Below are 20,527 nucleotides of genomic sequence, written 5' to 3' on the forward strand. Positions count from 1 at the left end.
GGCTGCAGCCTTCTTGGTCGGCTGAGTATTTTCATGTGCTTCTGCTCTGGCGAGGCTGTTGTCTTTGTTTGCAGGGTTGCTTTCCAGTAGCGGTGCCCTGTTCTTTCATTCCAGATCTTGGTGCCTCAGTACCGGACTCGGTTTTTGAAGGTGCTGTTTTTCACCAATTGTTTCTTTCCCTTCTGTATCGCTGGGTTTTTGCACACTGTTCCAGTATTCTCACAGTTTTGTTTGTGAAATCTCCGCGTTGTGGCGTGGAAAGTTCTCCGAAGAAAACTGACGTAGGTGCGCCGGGGCGGGACTTATGTGACCTTGCTGACGTCACGTACGCGGACAACGCATCGGCGGAGTCACGTGGTGCCGCAGGGATGCTGTGCAAAAGATTTTCCGGATCCAGTCTCACACCTGGGGATAATTCTACGTGAAGGAATCCTCTGCTAGAATCGTCTCTACCAGATACACCGTTACCAAAGGTAAGTAACTTGTACATCTGGCATATACCAAGCTATAGAAAAAGATATGGAAAGATGCCCAGAGGTGATCATTGTCGAATGAGTATCAGAAGAGACCTTACCCCGTCCCCAGTTAAGGTGAAAACATTATCACACATACTCCTAATGATAAAACAGGTGATTGCACCTTTGTGGTGCTTTGCTGTCAAAGTGACCTGGCTCCAGAGACTGGAAATGCTGGAAACTAGCATCCGACATAAAGAATATGGCACACAAATCCAACAAGTTGTGGAAACCTGTATAAGAATACCATAATCATGACAACCAAATTAAAAAAAGCAGAGGACTGAAGGCCCTGGGCTTAATAGTGAGTGTCAATCTTCCTTTTGGGAACACTAGCCAGACTCGGTGAACCAGGAAATAGAATTGGATGGTGGGTGTGTGAAACTAAACTAGTGGACAAGGATGGGGAAAAGTGTTAAAGTTATGGATTTTGGAGGGCATTTACTTAGTGGGGGGAACACTATGTGGGTATGCCTGCCTTATGCTGTATGAAACACAGACATGATTGGCAACAAAGCAAAATATATTTCCAAGTTGTATATTTATACTCTTATTAAGTCTACCCTTCTTACTGCTAAAAAAAAGTTGGTTTCTTAAGATGCAAACTTAGTCTTTAATCAGTTTGTTCTTGCTTTTTTTCAACCATATTGGTTAATTCTCTGTACATTGTGTCCTGTTTTAGTTTCAAGAAGAGTCCTTGGTGGATGATTCTTTGCTTCAAGACGATGATGAAGAGGAAGAAGATAACGAGTCACGCTCATGGCGGAGATGAATCATCTGGCTTTCACGAATCTCTATAAACTAAAACAGTACCCGAACTGCATTAGTGTTACCTAATGTACGTCTGCATATGTCGTACTGAAATCTTTTGGTGAAGAAACCGTCGTGGAAGATGGATATCCAAGACTAATGACTTGAAAAGCAGTATGCTGCAGACTCTGAAAAGACTGATGTTTGTGTTGCATTTCAGTAATGGATTGCCAAGGACATTGCAAAAGTGATATGCAGTGTTTTATTACATCTGCTGGGCATAACAGAATTTTTGGATTATTTTTCTAATTTGAATGCCGACACGCAGATGACCAGGGTGTGGTGTTATCTAGAATGGATTTGTTTAATTCCAGAATATGGAATGATTCTTGCATTTATAATGTTTATGGATGTGTTCCTGCATAAATAGGTAACAGTACTAAACTGAGGTCACAACAACTTTGTGTCTGTGTATATAGAACATTGCATAGTAGAATGCTTAGGCTTTACTATGTGCCAGCTTCTTTTGTTTACTTAGTGTACGTATTTTACGTATGGGTTTTAATAATATGTTGTAAGGCTGAATTGCATTAAAGTCCTTCCGACTTTAAGATGTCAAAAAAATAGAGATGGAATGGTCTTTGAGGGGGAAAAAAGCTATAACCCAAAAAGAGGTCACTTTGTCAAGTACAACATAAAAAAGAAAATATAAAAAAAAAGAAAAAAAAAAGAAAAAGGACCATTCCAAATGGCCTCCTACCCATATTCACACAAAAAAGAAAAAAGGTTCTTAGTTATAACACTTTTAAAAAAAATCTGCAAAGCAGTTGGAATTTTCTGAATGCCGATATGCTCAAGTTTCAATGTTTATAGTTAAAAGCAGGACTTTTAATTGAGAAAATAGTTACAGATGTAAACTTGCCACTCTCCTGGTTTTAAACCCACATACTTTATGCAACCAAATCAGTAAAATTTGTTAATAAGAAAAACTTTTACGTCCTTTCACTTCACAAGGAATAATGGAAGCGTAGTTGAATGAAATCCGCTCCTGCAAAATGACACACCAGTTTGTTGTGCACAACCAAAATGTAGGAACTCTTGGTAAGTATATATACTACAATTATTTCTCACTGAAAGCTGTTGCGTCCTGTAATTGTGTGACTAAATGTTGGCTGTTGCATATGTAATGGTAAAAATGATGTCCTTAGGCTGATTGTCCCACTAGAGGCAAAATACAGGGAAACAAAGGGTTTTTTGTATTTTCTAAATTAATAACTTTTAAACAAATATGTAATTCTTTTTCTTTTTTGACAGGTTTATACCTCAATCTATAATGATGCAAGACTAATCAACATGAACTTTTAGTTTGTAGAAGAAGGTAATATTCCAGTTAATCATTCTTCTGCTTAATAATTTTTAAAGACCAAAATGTGGCACATAATTGAGTATCTTTAGTCGTGTGAACAATGACCTGCTTTAGTTGGCCAAGGGCCTGTGGGATTACATGTGTACTTGTTTTTTCCCCATTCTAATCAATTTTATATGCCTTGTTGCAATGAGTGAAATGTAGTGTTTCAAAATTATATTGCTTACTCTGGCTCTATTTAATGTGTTTACTTTTAGTTGTTGACGTTACCATTGTGAACACGAGTGGGATCAAGGCCTCCAATAAACCCTACTATGCATAGTATTAAAATCTCAAGTTGTTGTGCACATTGTAGCCAATATTGCTTACTCCACTTGTTACCTTTTCTTAACTTCATTTAGGATCCCTGAATATGTGTCTGATATACTTTTATTGAAGAAATCAGCCACATACCAGTGAGTTATGGTTTTCAGTTATTTTTTTTATCCCAGTGCATGGTTGATTTATTCATTTTATTATCTTTAAAGCGCTACACACCACACTCAATGGCTTTATGGTGCTAAGATAAATATACTTACAGGCAAGGATGTTTGTCAAATATATACACTCTTTGCTAGCACAAAACTTTAATAAGATTATGAATCTTTGGTCTTTCTTCAGTAGGCCAAAAACCTATATCTTTATTTACGGAGTGTTGCATAAAACTCAAACGTCCAACTTAGATGGATGTTTTGGTGCCGTAGAAGGAGACTGGTAGACTGAATTTGTTGCAACTTCCTGATTAGATCAAAGGAAACTAACGTTTTCATTTTCGGAAACCTTAATTCATTACTTATTTTGAAAAATATTAAATGACCATCATTGTTGCAAAGGCAGTGGTCTTGCTAATCCATGTTGATAATAAAAAGAGCTGTTTTCTATTTTTAGTGTTTAGGCAGTACCTTCTTATTTTAATATGACATATGATTACTTCAGGGACATCCAATATACATTGCAGTCTCCATTGAGTTGTGCATATGTTTTCCTAATCTTTCTTTTCTTTCCATAGTAACTTTATTCGGTTATTGTACAAAAAATCAACCATACAAGTACAGTTAATGAATCACATTTAAAACATAAAAACATTCATAACACAGTAAGAATGTGCTCATTACATTTCATACATAAATTGATGTTCGTGATCTAAAAACATTTTTTTTAAACGCTGAAACCGATGCAACAGTTAATATATTATCTAATTTTTGAATAGCTAAAAAAGCAGGACGGCACTGAGTAACTTCCATGATCTTCAATATGGGCACGATCCATCTTTTCCTAGGAATTGTATAAAACTTGCAAAATAACAGGATGTGAATGTCTGATTGTTCAGACAAGTCATCACATGGGCATTTACTAAGTTGCTTTGACCAGTTGTTCTTATTGGGGAAACTAAAAAATCTAAATAAAAGGTTTAACATAAAACGTGTTAATAGAAACCTTTCAAAATCACTCATGTGCAGCTTAACCTATGGTTGCATATTACTAGTGGTCATTAATAGTTGATGCGCAACCACTGTCTTATTCGTCATTTCAAAATTGGTTCTACGGTCTCCCAAGTGCATCATACAAAAATGTCTAAGTTCTTTTCTAGATACATGACACATCAATGAGGGATCATCATAATAGTCACGATGGCCTATATCTGTAAGAAACATCTTTACATAAGATAACCATCCCATCTTGCTGACGCCATCAAGGCTCATCACATCCCTCAAGATGGAACTGTTAAAAACGCACTCCTCGGTGGTCCATACCCTATGCCACAGAAGAACCGGTGCTACCTTAATGATGTCTTCTATATATGGTTGACCAAGTTCAGCGTGACAAACATATGTGGAGACACTATCGGGACTGCTAAAAGATATCTAACAAAAATGTTTTCCACCACCTGCAATGATTTCACATTTGCATATGCCCATACTCTTGCACCATATATGGCAGTTGCTACCCAAGTCGCTCTATAAAGGGTTAAAAGTTCCCCAATAAGTTTTTTGCCCATCATTTTACTAATATTTTTCAAGGCCATTATAGATTTACAAAACAACAGCTTCATTGTCTTTATTGCACTATTCCATTGGCCAGATTGATCGAACAATACACCTAGATATGGGAAAGTTGGGGTAAAATCCAATGGTTTCGAATTAATGTACATTACTTTTTTCTTTTTATCTGCCCCAGATCCACAGTTCATGCAGAATGTTTTGGTACAATTCATTCTCAAATCCAGGTTAGTCATAAAATGGGAGAAAGATGTAACCATCCCTTGCATTGCCAAGGGCGTCCGGGCCATCAGGACCGCGTCATTAGCATATAGGAGTGCAGGGACAGATCTATTGGCTATCTTAGGCATGTCCCTGCACTCCTGCAGCAATGTTCTTTCCAGGTCATTGATGAAGATTGTAAATAAGAAGGGGGCAAGTACATATCCTTGCCGCACTCCTCTTGCAATGCTGAATGACTTGGTACACTCTCCGTTCTTACTGAATCTTACTGTGGCTGAGGCCCCCCAGTAAAGCTCTGTTAGAAAAAAGCTTATATTTTTCTCAACCCCAAGTTTCTCCAGGATCAACCAAAGCTTACTATGAGTGACGCAATCAAAAGCTGACGATAAGAAAGCAAAGGTTAAAAATATGCGACCTTCCTTGGCTTTGGTGTATTTTCCTAAAAGAATGTGCAAATTAAGGCCCTGATCAATAGTTTCAAGGCCCTTCCTAAATCCATATTGTAGATCACTAATTATTGAGTGTTCCTCAGCCCATATTTGTAGTCTATTTAAAATTACACGGCCAAAAATCTTAATGGATGAGTCTAATAATGATATGGGGCGATAGCACAAGCAACTTGTTTTATCTCCCTTTTTATATATAGGTACAATAATAGACTCAAGCATGATGGTAGCAAACCATTGAAACAGGATGCATTAAACAGTTGCGTGAGAAATGGACCCCATATATCCATGTTATTTTTATACAGGTCGACCGACACCCTGTCGGTGCCCGGGCCTTTCCTCCCAAACTAGCTTTTATGCTTAAAATTACCTCATTCAGGGTAATACCCAGATCCAGTTTCCTGTTAGTATTTGGGGTCTCCTCAACCACTGTATTCTCAGTTGGTATTTGCTCCGATGAAATCAGAGCACTATATAAATCTGCGTAATGCCTTACCCATTCACTCTCAGAAATAGCTATCTCTACCCTTGCCTTGGTTTTATCATTTGAAAACTGGGCATTAACTGCTTTCCAAAACACTGCAGTGTCTCTGTTCAAAGATGCCTCACACACAGAATCCCAGGCTTCCTTTGTCAAAGCATCCTTTCTCTTTTTCAAAGTCTTCTTATAGACCTTTTGCAGCTCCCTGATTAAAATCTGATCTTTAGAGGGGGCATTTAAAGCATGCTTGAGGTTGGAATAAGCCTTCGTACAGGCTGTGTCAAACAAACTTTCTGTTTTTTCCTTAGGGTTTTTCGTTTCTACCCAGACTATTTTTGATATGTGAGGCAATAATTAAAAAATTATTAAATATTACAGAGTTATCTGAATTTTCATCCAGGCAAGCAATAACACTGGATTCGCATTTCTTAATTAAAGTATAGAGAAAATCCTCTGGAACCACTTTAGAGAGTAACCATTTTGTCTATTCAAAACAATGTTACCTATAGGCTGCCTTGGCATACTATCTCTAACATGATCATTGTGTGGATTCAGAATTTCAACACTTAGAGGGAAATGATAGCTTAATGCGATATCTAAAGTGTTAAACGTTTTGATCTGCCCTCCATATCTAGCCGAAATAAATATAAAACCGATTATTGAGAAGGCACCTCTACCTTTAAATGTGGGGTAAAAAGGGACCTCCGCTTGACAGATTTTATTCGCAAAGCCCATATCACAAGAAAAGATAATGTCATTCAAGAGGTCCTCACATGCAGTACGTTCAAAATACGTTAAACTGGTCTCATTGTTCAGCATTATACCACATGTCCCTTGTTCTCCTCTTTTACATAGAGAACAATTAAAATCCCCTCCCCAAATAACAAAAACTTCTTTAGATCTCCCTCCTAACAAGCATTTGACATCTGTGCCCAGTGCTTTCAGCATTTCTTCCATTGCCTCTGCGGGAGCATTGTTATAAAAATTAACAATAATCAAGCAAAACACTATCAGTATGTATCCTAACCATATGATATCTATTGTTGAAAACGATCTCAATTTTCTCACATTTAAACAGATTTGATACATAAGTAAACAACCCCCCTTTTGCCCTACCATGTGTTGAACTTATTGCCGGTGAAAATAAAGTTTTAAAACCGCACAAATGGTGTGCATCTGTAGCCCAGGTTTCTTGTAAACTCAATATATCATACTCCTTTATAAGATTAACCCAAATTTGATTGGACACTTTTGTTTTTAAACCTGCTACATTCCAATACATTATCGACCACCTACCCGCATTAGCTAAAATATCCACTGTACCAATTGAACCAGAATTGTCATTAATATCTTCTGACTGGATGTTTACAACTATGCCACCTTCCTTCAATGTTCCAGTCTCTTTAAAAGTAGTTATCCCAAGTCTAGCCCTAGAGTCCGCCCGTGAGCAATTTGCTCCTTCATGGGCATTAGGTAAAATATCCACTGAACCAATTGAACCAGAATTATCATTAATATTTCCTAATGGAATGTTCAAAACTGTGCCACGTTCCTTCAATTCGCCAATCTCTTCAAAATTAGTTATCCCAGATCTTGCCCTAGAGTCTACCCATGAGCGATTTACTTTTTCATGGGCATCTCCAATCAAAGGTATCACATTTGCGAGATTAGACACCAGTTTGACAGTAATATTCCTGGTTCCAAGTCAATCTACCCCCTCAAGCCCAGAGAGCATCTCAAAGCGATTAAATGTAGGGATATTAAATTTGTTTTTATGTTCAGCCATAGAGCCTCCACACTGTATCCCAAAGGCATGCATATTTGATGGAGCAGGAAAAGAGGAGGGATAAAAATTGCTTAGGTCAGAAGTTTGTATACCACCATGTCCTCTTTAGTGGTACCAATCACAAATATGACAAACCACCCGTCTATCCCTGAAGTTAGCAATGATGCAATCAACAGCTATATCCTTTGGTCTGTGACCCACTCAACTTACTCTTCGCACGTACAGAATTTCACCGTGTATGTTAGACGGGAGGGGTATATTCCTATTCAGCGAAAAGATTACCTTGTTTTTTAATTCAGAGTAGGTTTCTATTTTATCGTTGTCCAACACAGGGACCCCAGATAACACAATAGTATATGGCGAAGAATCTGGCGGTAAGTCAATACATGGGTAAAGACTCTCTTGTTTTACAATGTTTACAGTTTCCTTAGCTATATATGTGGCTTTTTTCACCTGTCCCGCAGCCCCGGATTTCTTTACTGCCTCCCCCCTCCCTCCTTGTCATCCCTCCCCCCCTCCTTGTCATCCCTCCCCCCTCCTTGTCATCCCTCCCCCCCTCCTTGTCATCCCTCCCCTTCCGGAATCTGTGCCCTTTTTCTCGTAGTTTTATCAAATTTACTAATTCCATTTGGTGACAAGGAAGTTGTATTAGATATTATCGAAGTTGGCAGATGGGTGGCAGTACATGTGAGTTCTCTTGTTAGGTTATGTCCTACTGCACATTGATTGTGATTGCTATCAGCTAGTTTTTTCAATATATCAGAACTAGCTGTGGTTACATGTTCGAGTATCCTTTATCTTTCGCTAATCAGTTTAATCCTCTCTAACAGAGGTAACATTAAGGACTTTATTAAGTGCTCAACTTGAAAGGGGGGCAACGGTGGCTCGGCCGACTTTGCAGACAATACCTTTGCTAAAAGGGATAAGTGTTGGTGAGTGTGTAATAGTTGATAGAGGCTGCGTCAGCAGTACAGGGATCTTAGCTATTTTAGCCGTTTTACGTTTCCTCTTAACAATAGGTCCTGACACTAAAGGTTGTTTTTGAGACTGGGGATTAGAATTATCTTTAGCTGTAGACCTTATAGGGAAGCGCGGGGTAGTTTCAATAGATGTGTTATCCAAGGAAGAATCATTAATCGAGACAGTAAAACTAGCCTCTGTTGTCGCGGGTAGATTAATCAGCACCTGTGACTGATGATCGTTACTATCACCCGCGTTTACAACATAGTTGTGTGTTTGTGTTCCTAGTTGTTCTGGGGTAGTAGCTGACATTATAGCTCCCAAAGATGATCGTTTAATGTACATGGGTACTAATGAAAGGCGTAGTTCAGTCAAAGCGATCTGATGCTCCAGGACTGACGTGGCCCTAGTTATAAATTGATCCAGTGTCCCAGTAACACTCCCGCCTATCGCTGCCTTCCTCCCTTTCCCTGCACGTTGCGCCATTAATTCTTACTGCTATATAAAGCTTTGGCCAACTTTATTATTGCACAAAGTAAGGCAAATGTCAAATATCAAATGCAGTAGGAAAAGTAAGAAATCCAAGAGGTAAACAATCTTACAAATATGCCAATGTTCGAGGGGTGGCCCAGCCCAGCCTCCGCCAGTCTCCGACGGGCTCAGACGGGCCCGCCCTTGGACCGTGCTTCGCCCTGCGCCTGTACCGCGCAGCGGTAATGATGTTGTTCTTTAATAGATCGCAGGCAATGCAGCGCAGGTGTGTCCTCTCCTGTGGCCCCCTTGCACCTGGAGTCCCTTTGGTGAACAGTCTCCGGTCCTTTTGTAGGCAAAACAAACAGCGCAGCGGCTCCCGCTTCGCGGGAGCGGCAAGCTTTATTAAAGGCTGTCAATGCGGCGCAGGTGTATCCTATCCTGTGGCCCCCTGGGACCTGGAGTCTCTTTGGTGAACAGTCTCTGGTCCTTTCGGTGGCAAAACCATCAGCTTGCGGCTCCCGCGAAGCGGCAAGCTGTATTAAAGGCTGGCAATGCGGCCCAGGTGTGTTCTCTCCTGTGGCCCCCAGGGACCTGGAGTCCCTTTGGTGAACAGTCTCTGGTCCTGTCGGTGGCAAAACAAACAGCGCAGCGGCTCCCACGAATCAGGAGCGGCGAGCTGTATTAAAGGCTTTCAATGCGGCGCAGGTGTGTCCTATCCTGTGGCCCCCTGGGACCTGGAGTCCCTTTGGTGAACAGTCTCTGGTCCTTTCGGTGGCAAAACCATCAGCTTGCGGCTCCCGCGAAGCGGCAAGCTGTATTAAAGGCTGTCAATGTGGGCAACGTGGGCCAGGTGTGTCCTCTCCTGTAGCCCCCTGGGACCTGGAGTCCCTTTGGTTAACAGTCTCCGGTCCTTTCGGTGGCAAAACAAAACAGCGCAGTCAAAGTCAAAGAATAAGAAAAGACTATCAGTTCCTCACCTAGGTAACATGGAAAAATATATTCATCATTTCTTCCTTGGATCTGTTGACAATTTGAAAAATTAAAGTTAATTTGTTGACTATATTTTTTTCCTGCTAAAGATCTGTTAAGGAACAGTGATAACATCAAATAATGGTCTTTCCAAGCTAGGGTGATTCCATATATACACCGATTGTGTGTCTCCCTGAGCTTTTATGATTTTATTTCTTTGTTTCAGTATGAGCAGCCACAGATAATTTAAATAACTGTTACTTGCTACCTTACCTTAGATTTCATTAAACCATTATGCATTTTCATTGAACATATACTGTGGTGGCATTGTTAGCATCTACTTAACTGAAATGTGACACTTGATAAGTACTTGATCCCTCTATAGTATGACTGTGCATCTTTGGTCTTCACATGTTAAATGCTATTTTTTTCCTCATCTTTGTAGAGGAGTTCCAGATCAACTTTCTGGATTTGAAAATATAGGACGGCAGAGAAGCAGAAAATTGAACCACCGTAAATCCAAGTGATTGAAAGGTAATATTTGTAGTCGGTATTAAACTATTCATGGCAGTGGTTGAAATATGTTGTAGATATCCTTCCTGTGTATTTGATGTAAAGCTCGAAATAATAATGAAAATACCTCTATCAAAGAGATTTATGACAATTTGTTCACTGTAAAAGCTAATTTCACACACTGAATATTGACTTCTGAGACACTAAAATATCCCTAGCACTTAAATAACCTAGGTCATTGAAGAGTGAAATGTTCCCTTTTTTGCTCTTGCCTCGAAATCTTGCATTACGGGTAATACAGAACAAGAATGGTCTTGACCCTCGTTAAGATGTCAACTTTTTTGTACTAAACTGATCACACTGAGACATCAAAACTTTTTCATCCAGAATTTTCTCCATCTCTTTAAAGTTATTGTAGCAAGGTACCGTAAAATACTCCAAAGAGTGGGTGGACTGCTAATTCACTGTTCACTCAAGAAAAGTCCTAATGAGTGTTGTTATATTACCTATTGTGTTAAAGTTATGGTGGTTGTCTGTTAATGCTTGGTGAAAAGTGATTTGCCTCGCCTCAAAGACCTCTGTAACTGCAGCAAAATTACTAAACATTTGATTTCTAGCTTGAAAAAGCCAGCAACCCTCCTCTATTTCCCTGTTCTTCATTTTTCACCTTTCTGAGTTGTCCAAATCTCCTCTGGTATAGGCCATTGCATTTTCCAAAGAGGGTGTCCGATCCAATTCAGTGGCCATGGGGCAAGCAGGGAATACTTGGCCTCAGCTTTGGGGATTGGGGTTGTTTGCCTCTGGTACCTGGGGCCATCCTTCTACAGCTGTGCGAAACTGTGCCATGTGCACTTCTTGCAGCACCTTTTTCTCAGTGGTAGCATTGGGGAGCATTCAAGGCTTCTCGTGGAGTTAGTACGGATGCTCAGATCTCACCAATCACATAGCTGCACAATAATTTATGGTCCAAACCAGTGCTTTTATTTCAAGAAGAATCACAAACACACAATTTTGACATGATGCAATTCCCTTTCCCTGGTGTAGGGGTTGGCTGAGGAATAGGTGGGTAGGTGTTCTATTTTCTGGCAGCCCTCTCTGGCCGATCCCAACATACCCATGTACTGAATAAATTAAGGGACAGCAAGACCACTTACAGGTGGTTCTTCTCTCTCAGCAAGATGATCCGGACCAGGCTACTTTTGGGGTGGGGGGGGCTCAGTGACACAGTTCAACCAGGGGTGTGGAATTTATTAAAATATCTACTTGTCCGTGGGGCAAGTTGCTTGATAAATCTACTTGTCCTGTAACAAAATCCACTTGTCCCTTTGGTGCCATGGGATTCGGTGACATATTATGGCAGCAATATCATTATACAGGAGCTCTTATATAGCCTCTCTGATTATGCCAGGGCTCATACCATAGTAGCTTTTGAATACTAGCAATCCCTTTATGTTGCCACGTTTCTGCAGATCTACTTACTGGGACTGAAGGTAGTGGTAAGCAATAGTTCCAGGGTTGGAATATCCTTTAAGTCTGTGAAAATCTAATAAGGGTGTTTTTTTTTTTTTTTTTTAAATTTTTGTAAACCTTTATTGTGCATAAAAATTAGACAAATACGGGCCCACAACCGTCAGGCCGGCCGCGAAACTTATGAGCACAGAAGCAAACAATACTGACTTCCAGTGGCACCAGGATAGATAGCAGCAATCAAGTAATAACCCTGTAAACGTTTACGTGCCACCAGGAAAACAGGAGCAGTGAAGGTTAATTTTAAAAGTTTTTAAACGTATAAAATATAAACAGTGAAGAATAGAATTCAAGGAGTACTGAGTCCATATCGTCACTTCACATCAGGAGCAGGCAACAGCATAGTATGATACCAATCGTGTAGGCTAGCATCTCTAGCAACATGGCGAATCAAGGCGAATCAGTAAGAACGTAAACTGGCAAGTACACGCCATGTACAGCTCCACCCAGTCCCCACCAACCCTTGCCTCGGACCCAGGACAGAAATAGGAAGAGAAAGCGCAGAAAATAGAGAAAATAAGGCCCATAGAAATGAACTATATAAAATTAAAACACCCCCCCACCCTACATCAATGCAGAGGCTACGGCCTACCCCCCCCCCAGCAGAGTGTCTGTCGCCCACTAAAGAACCCGAAATATAGGAAAAGAAAAGGAGGAATAGAAAAAGGATTTCCCTAAAACTGGAGGAGGGCCAAACTTCTGAATCACCCGCACTCCCCGACCAAAATACTCTCCACTCTAGCTGCAACATTATAATCAGAGCGTCCATTCATAAGGAAGGAGGGAGAGACATCAGTTATCACTGCAGCACGCGTCGAGGAAGCGTCCCATCTCGGGCCCCCACCCGTCCCTCAAGCACAGTTCACACAAAGATGGTCAGTCCTAACCCTGGCCAGATTTCAAGCGTCCCCCCAGAAATGGCTCCGAGAAAGGCACCGCCCCAGATGAAACAGAGGGATAAAATGGCCGCTCTCGACAAGGAGAAGGTCCCTCTGCACAAAATGGACACCTCCAGTCACAAACAATGGCATCGACCCAGAAGGTTACTGCACCCAGGTTCTCCCAAGATAGCAAACAGCGACTGAAAACCACAAAATCCCTGGCCTGAGCAGTATAGAAACATAGTTGCATCGCCCACTGTGCCGTGAACGAGAATAATGATGCATCATCTGACAGTGAAAGCTGAGGAAGGACAAGAAACATTGTAGCGTCAACGACAGGGGCTGGCGGCAGTACTTCAGGAGATACAGTTTCAGAATGTTGCTCCTGCTGACAGTCACGCAGCAGCAATATCCCCAGTTCAATATCTGGAGAGTCTCGGTCGACATCACAAGAGGGGCCAGCTGGCGAGGCACTCTCCGATCCGAGAACGGCAGCGTCTAGCTTCGCGCTGAGTGCACAAAAACAATCATGCAGGTCTGCCCGGAAATCGGCTAGCGCTGCGAGAATGGAGCCAGGGGTGATTTCAGGCGGGTGAACCAGTGAGTCGGCATTGCGGAGGGCAACAGAGTATTCCGGTCGCCCCTCGAGGTCATGTAGGGCAGTCCCTTCAGGGGTCGAGATGGAGCCCATCCGTAGTGTAGTGGAGACGACCGCCATATTGCGCCCACACAAGGGGGTCTCTGCTCGTTTGGGTGGATTCTACGATGATAGCAGGGGTGTGATCTCGCCAAAGTCCAGTGTTCCCTTTTCTCGCGTGTAACCGAGCACACAAGTCTCATCAAGGAGACCCATCACGGCGCGAAGCAAGGGCGAGCTGCAGCGGCCATTTTCGCCCCAACAAAGAACAAAGCAGCGCAGCTCACCTCAACGCCCTTCTGGGGAGGGGAAACAATGGAAATCCACAGCCAGTCGAGTAGTGTTGCCTCAGAGGGGAGCGGTGTAGGCACCTTGACAGGCAAGCAATCGTGGCGGGGAACAGCAGGCACGCCACCCGTCAGTAGAATCCAAGGCGCTCCGGTCGTCTCCGGCCGTGCACGTCGATCCAGGGCACTGATCCGGGGCTCAACCACGGTCGTCGGGGGAACACGCCGTTACAACCGGCAATCGGGCAGGTAGGGACACCGGAGAAACGCCGCCGGCAACAGCGCGCTTCCCTCGTCCTTTCGCGGCAACTCTGCAGCAGGATAGATTTCAGGATAGGATAGTTAAAGGAACAGGCTCGGGGAGCCGGGTGATTACACGTCCGTCTCCGCCGCCATCTTGGCTCCTCCAAGGGTGTTTTTTAAGGGTTTTCAAAAACTCTTCTCTAATCTTTTCCCATACTGAGAAATGTTGGAAATTTACTTCTAACAATGGCAGACGTAAACCTTCTTCCAGAGTTAGGAAAAAAGTGGTTGATGGGAAAAGGACCTTGCAAACTCTCGGGTTTTCGCATGAGCAAATCTACACATGCATATTTGCTCATGATAAACTGCAGTTCACAAATATTTTCCATGAGTACATTTCTTGCCCTACTTCTATAAATTTTTGTAAATTCACGAAAGGCATATAGCTGCACTTAATGCAAGGACATATACCAAGGGTGCACTTTTAAGACTTTCTTTAATAATAGGGCCCCTAATTTGGTCTGGCGTTAACCACAATCTTTTGTGTTTGTTAAAATTCTCTCTCCCTCTCTCTGTATCAGCTGGATTCACTGTGAGTGACGGCATTAAGCTCTTTCACAAGGAGTATATTGGCACACAAAGTAGTTTTGTTCAGTGGCAGTAACTAATGTGGCAGTGTGTGCTTTTTTTAGACCAATTTTTGTTTGCGTTTGCCAATGTTTGTTATAATGGTGAGGGCCCGTCCGCTCTCACATCAAGAAAGCTTTACAAAAACCATGCCACAAAAAGTCACGTATTGGCAAAAGTAAAAAGCTGACCACTAATTTCAGACCTACTGGCTTTGCCAGTGCTTGTTTATTTTTATGTTTCTCATAATCTTATTGAAACTGGTTACACTGATTTTCCAACATGAACATTTTTGCGAAATACTAGCATGCATCAACACATTTTACTACATGATGCTGCAAAGAAACGGTACCTAAAATTTCACAGTAGTTGAGCAAAAAAAATATTTTTCCTACTTTCATTTTTTTTAGAAACATTTTATATTGAGAGCAAAGAGTCATTAATCTTGCTCTCAAGCTTCTGAAAACATTTGCATCTAATCAGAGAGCATTCTGGGAGCATTATGCATAGCCTCATATTGCTAAACTTTGAAACTGTGAGTACACATTTTTATATTGTAACCACTGTCAGTAGTGCAGTCAGAACTTACCTTTACTTAGAGCGCTCACCCTAATAATAAAGGTTTTCAATTAATGAACCATAAATACAAGTTTGAACAGCATTAACATAGGCACACACATAATAACTTAACTTCCGGCGGTGCTCTTCCCTGGCCCTTAATGTGCTACTGCAAACTGGCAGCCAAAGGGTTTGTGCTGCAGGGGGTTGGGCCTACTCTTCCCAAGGACAAAATACACATTAAAACGTGTTGCCCTTGACCCCAAACAATATGTCCTGGGTGTCGGGCTATAGGAATTCCACATCCCTGTCAACCATAAACCTCTGGTCACAGCAGTGTAGGTCAAGCCACATATTTCTCTCTGTTTACAGTTGGCGCATGTTGCCCAGGTCCACAGATCACACTCCTCCCTCGTCCCCTCTGATATACCCCACCAACACCGGCATCATGAAGCACCTGGCACTTTTTAGTCATTCATTTTGCTTGCAGAGTTAGCAGACTCCTTCCCTCTGTTAGCAGGTAGGCTAGATTCTAGGCAATTGAAATCAGAAGAGCGTCTTCCAGCAAGGAAGATAATGTGGTAATTTCGTCTCACCTCTGATAATCTGGCTATCTGAAAGAAACAGGTTAGTGTTAAATTCCTTACCTTATAATATCCCCAGGCATCAGACTGGATCCGGAAATTTTGCATAGCAGTACCCCTGCGCGTCAGTATGCGTCTTCTGCGGCTCCGCGTCCGTCGTCTGTCGTTGGCACTGAGATAACGTTGTCGGAGTACTTAGACACCGCCCTCAGGAGCTGACGTCCGTTCTTCTTTTCTCCGCGCCAGCAAGCGCAGATCCAGGAAGAGCAGTACTCCTTAGTCCATTTTTGACTAACTTTTTCGATCTCTTTGCATCCTTCTTGAGTCGTTCTCGACTCTCAGTGCCGATAGGGATGCCCGGGTTCTAGTTTTGTGAAGATTGTAACCGCCTGATGTCTGTTACCGACCCCCACTGTCGGTGCCTTTATTGCCTCGGGCCGACCACGATAACAAGTCGTGCCCCGACTGCCAGGCCTTGACGTCGAAGGCTAGGCGGGAGCGGTCCCGTAAGCGTCTCGAGCTCCGGCAGTTGACCCTGCGCCAGTCCCGGTACAGGCGGAGGTCGAGGGACCGGTTGCGGGGCCACAGTCATCACAGCACGGCGAGTCGACACCACTCGTCGGGTTCCAAGTCCTCGGGTAAGTCGAGGCACAAGAAGTCAAAAAGGCGACATCGCACTTCCGACCCCACCCCCCACCTCCACTCCCAACGCTCGCACGATGCGGCCGGGGGTTCTGGCGACACCGCCCCCGCGAACGTCGCGTCCAGCTCCATACCAGACGGTCCCTGGGCTGCACGCGACGCCAGAGGAGATCGACGCCTTCCTCGTGGCCATGAGGTCGCTCTCTCCTCCGTCGGGTCCTGCTGTGGCGCCTTCTGGCCCCGCGGCCCCCTCAGGGAGCCCGAGCGGGCCGGCGGCTCCGGCCCCGGTGCCGTTGGGTGCTTCGGCCCCTGCAGCGTTGGGTGCTTCGGCCCCGGCGCCGTCGGGTACTGCGGCGCCGTCGACGACTCCGGCCGCAGGGCCCCTCTGGATCCGTGCCGGTCGACCTTACGACCTCTCCGCTGGCGCCGTCATCAAGGGTGTCGCCCCCGGCGCCATTCCCGGACGACGCCGTCCCTGGTCCGGATCCGGCATCGTCCGGGGCCGTCTTTGACGCCGATAGGTGAGCCATTTACCGATGATCCGGCTCCATTTTTTTATCCAAACTACCAGGAAATAGAAGGCAAGGAGGACTGGGAGGGGTCTGAGGACCCTCTGGCACTGCAGTGCCAGTTATCACAGGACTGGGCAGATGAGTTGGGGGAGGCCAATGGTCTCGACACTTCGCCCAACACTGGATTTGTCTCCCCTCCTACCGTGGCTACGGAGGAGGGGGGCTGCTTACAGCGTGGTGTTGACAAGGGCGGCCAAGGCCTTACATCTTGAGCTCCCTATCATGGCTGTGAGGACTAATCTCCTCACTGAGGTGCTCAAACCGCAGGCAAGCTCCTCAGAGCCTCTACTTCTGTTCAACGAAGCCCTCACTGACGTTCTGTTGGGCACCTGGTCCAAGCCCTCTATAGGTCTCCCTGTAGATAGGAACGTGGCCCGACGCCACCTCCCGCCTCTGGGCGACCCCAGCTTTCTGTCCGTTCACTCCACCCCCGAGAGCCTGGTGATCCAGGCCTCTACTTCCCAAACCACATTCCCGACCGCTCCCCCGGATCGGGAATCCAAAAGGTACGACCTGTTTGGGAAGAAACTGTTCTCGTCCCTGAGCTTGGGGCTGCGGTCTGTCAACACCGCTTGCCTTTTGGGCCGTTACACACACTCTCTGTGTGATACGGTTGTAGAGGTGCTGCCCCAGTGTCCGGAGGGGGCCCGTAACCGGCTCGCCCAAGCCCTAGCGGAGGGGCGAGATGCAGCACGATATTCCATCCGATGTGGACTTGACACCACAGACTAGGTAGAGCAGTTGCTGCGACAGTGGCGGTTCGACGCCACGCCTGGCTGCGGTCCGCCAACTTTTCGGGTGATGTCCAGGCCACGCTCATGGACATGCCCTTCGATGGCTGTCGCCTCTTTGACGACAAAGCGGATAGCGCACTGAAACGTTTTAAGGACTCCAGGGCTACGGCCAAGTCCTTAGGCCACGGCCAACGCCAGCAGACTTCTGCTTTTCGCCCCTTTCGTGGCCAAGGAAGGGGCGCCCCCTGACGTCCAGCCAGCCACAAGCCGCAGAACCAACAGCAGTGCGGTCGCGGACGTGGTAACCGCTGTGGCGGTGCCGGGGGACAACGGCCGGGTCAGTTCACATCCACTCCCGCAGCATCCGCCTCAAAGCCTTCCTACTCTGAGCTTTCAGGCCCATACGACGCCAGTGGGGGGCAGGGTTCGCCCTCACGTCGGACAGGTGGGTGCTGCAAATCGTCCGAAGGGGCGATTCCCTCCCCTTGGAGGCGACCCTCCAGCCATGTCACCGCAGTACCACCCCGTGTCGGGGGATCACTTGCAACTTCTGCAAGAGGGAGTTACAGCCCTCTTGGCCAAGGGGGCCATCAAGATCGTTCCTGGGCCAGAAGTAGGGTGTGGTTGTTACTCCCACTACTTTCTGGTTCCCAAGAAGGGCAAAGGGGGCCTACGTCCTATCTTGGACCTCCGGAACATCAAAGGCTTCCTCCACAAGGAGAAGTTCAAGATGCTGACTTTGGCTCAGGTATTAGCTGCCCTAGACCCTGGAGACTGGATGGTAGCGTTGCACTTGCAGGACGCATATTTTCACGTCCCTGTCCTGTCGGCCCACTGGCGTTACCTGCGGTTCACGGTAGGCCACGAGCACTTTCAGTTTACTGTGCTCCCCTTTGGGCTTACCAGCGCCCCTCGGGTGTTCACGAAAGTGATGGTGGTGGTCGCAGCTCATCTGCGCAGTTTAGGGGTGTCAGTCTTCTCCTATCTCGATGACTGGTTGTTGAAGGCGGGCTCGCCCCTGAAGGTCGTAAGCCACCTCCAGACTACGGCAGACCTCCTGCACCTGCTGGGTTCTCCATCAAAGTGCCGAAGTCCCACCTGTGTCCCTCTGAGAACCTCCTCTTCATCGGAGCGGTTCTGGATTCGGCGCAGTTTCGGGTTTATCCTCCCGAACAGCGGGTTCGGGATATTCAGACTCCGATTCCGATCTTTCAGCCTTTATCCCGAGTCTCGGTCAGGTTGACGCTGCGGCTTCTGGGTCTGATGGCCTCCTGCATCCTCCTGGTGCATCACGCCAGGTGGCAGATGCCGGCTCTGCAGTGGGACTTGAAGTTTCAGTGGGCCCAGCATCAGGGCGACCTGTCCGACCACGTCCTGATTTAGGAGGGCACTGCGAGACAGTTGCAGTGGTGGCTCACGGACCGCGATTGGGTCAGACGTAGTTGTGACAGATGTGTCCCTCCTGGGTTGGGGGGGGCACATGGGAGAGGCGGAGATCAGAGGCCTCTGGTCTCCGGCGGAGTTCCAGCTCCACATCAACCTTCTGGAGCTGCGGGCGATCCGGCTTGCACTGAAGGCATTCCTTCCCTCTGTCCGGGGAAGTGTAGTGCAGGTGTTCATGGACAACACCACCGCCATGTGGTACTGCAACAAGCAGGGCGGGGTGGGGTTGTGGACCCTTTGTCAAGAGGCTCTGCGCCTCTGGCAATGGCTGGAACATCAGCGCATCTCCCTGGTGGTTCAACACCTGGCAGGGTCCCTAAACGCCAGGGCAGACTAACTCAGCTGTCGGTGCATGATGGATCACGAATGGCGTCTGAACTCAGACGTGGCGCAAGGTCTCTTTCAGCAGTGGGGAGAGCCTTGGTTAGATCTATTCGCCACAGAAGAGAACGCACAATGTCATCAGCTCTGTGCGTTGGAATTTCCAAGGCGGCACTCTGAGACGCTTTTCATCGCGAATGGAGCTGCAGTCTGTTGTACGCCTTTCCGCCTATACGACTTCTGCCCAGAGTGCTGAAGATCAGGCGCGACCGTCCCAAGTTATCCTTGTTGCTCCGGACTGGGCTTGAAGATACTGGTATCCCGAGCTACTCAGCATGTCAGTCAATCCCCCGATTCGTCTGCCTCTTCAGGAGGACCTTCTGTCGCAGCAGACTGGGACGATCCTCCACCCGAACCTGTCCAGTCTCCACCTCCATGCGTGGAGATAGAGCGGTGACAGTTGAGGCCATTTGACTTGCCTCCTAAAGTTTTTGATGTGATTCTGGCAGCCAGGCGTCCCTCCACAAAATTAGAATACCCCTGCAGGTGGAACAAATTTGTGGCATGGTGCACAGCAAATGCTGTGGATCCCCTTTCTGTCCACCTTTCAGAGGTTTTCCTCTTTCTTCTTTCTCTTGCCCAGCAGGGCTCTGCTCTGGGCACTGTCAAAGGCTACTTCTCTGCCATTTCAGCCTTCTAAAGGCTACCTAATCAGCCATCTCTTTTCAAGTCCCCTGTTGTAAATAGATTCTTGAAGGGCATCACTCACATGTTTCCTCCTGTTCCTTTCATGATGCCTCAGTGGAATTTGAATCTTGTTCTAACCTATTTGATGTGCGCTCCTTTCGAGCCACTTCACAATTGCCCTCTTCGTCTTCTAACTCTTAAGACTGCATTCCTGGTTGCCATCACCTCTGCCAGGAGAGTGCGTGAGCTCCAGGCCCTATCTT

The 20,527-nt window shown here is 45.5% G+C and overlaps 1 protein-coding gene and 1 long non-coding RNA gene across 3 annotated transcripts in view; both read left to right on the top strand.

Annotated features, from left to right (window-relative positions):
- LOC147698192 (RNA-binding protein 26-like) overlaps window positions 1-2,250 on the top strand; it is a 1,163,085-nt gene extending 1,160,835 nt beyond the window's left edge. For both annotated transcript variants that reach the window (XM_086934819.1, XM_086934820.1), the window contains one exon: window positions 1,198-2,250. In XM_086934819.1, coding sequence (XP_086790945.1) covers window positions 1,198-1,287 — 90 coding nt within the window. In that variant the 3' untranslated portion in view covers window positions 1,288-2,250. The remainder of the gene's footprint in view (window positions 1-1,197) is intronic.
- A 256-nt stretch (window positions 2,251-2,506) lies between these two features.
- Window positions 2,507-20,527, top strand: part of LOC147698193 (uncharacterized) — a 104,570-nt gene continuing 86,549 nt past the window's right edge. The window contains exons 1-2 of the long non-coding RNA XR_015299326.1: window positions 2,507-2,643; window positions 10,454-10,542. This is a non-coding gene — a long non-coding RNA (uncharacterized LOC147698193). The remainder of the gene's footprint in view (window positions 2,644-10,453; window positions 10,543-20,527) is intronic.

The sequence above is a fragment of the Lissotriton vulgaris genome, chromosome 8 (genome assembly GCF_964263255.1).
Source record: "Lissotriton vulgaris chromosome 8, aLisVul1.2, whole genome shotgun sequence".
In the NCBI taxonomy this organism is placed as follows: domain Eukaryota; kingdom Metazoa; phylum Chordata; class Amphibia; order Caudata; family Salamandridae; genus Lissotriton; species Lissotriton vulgaris.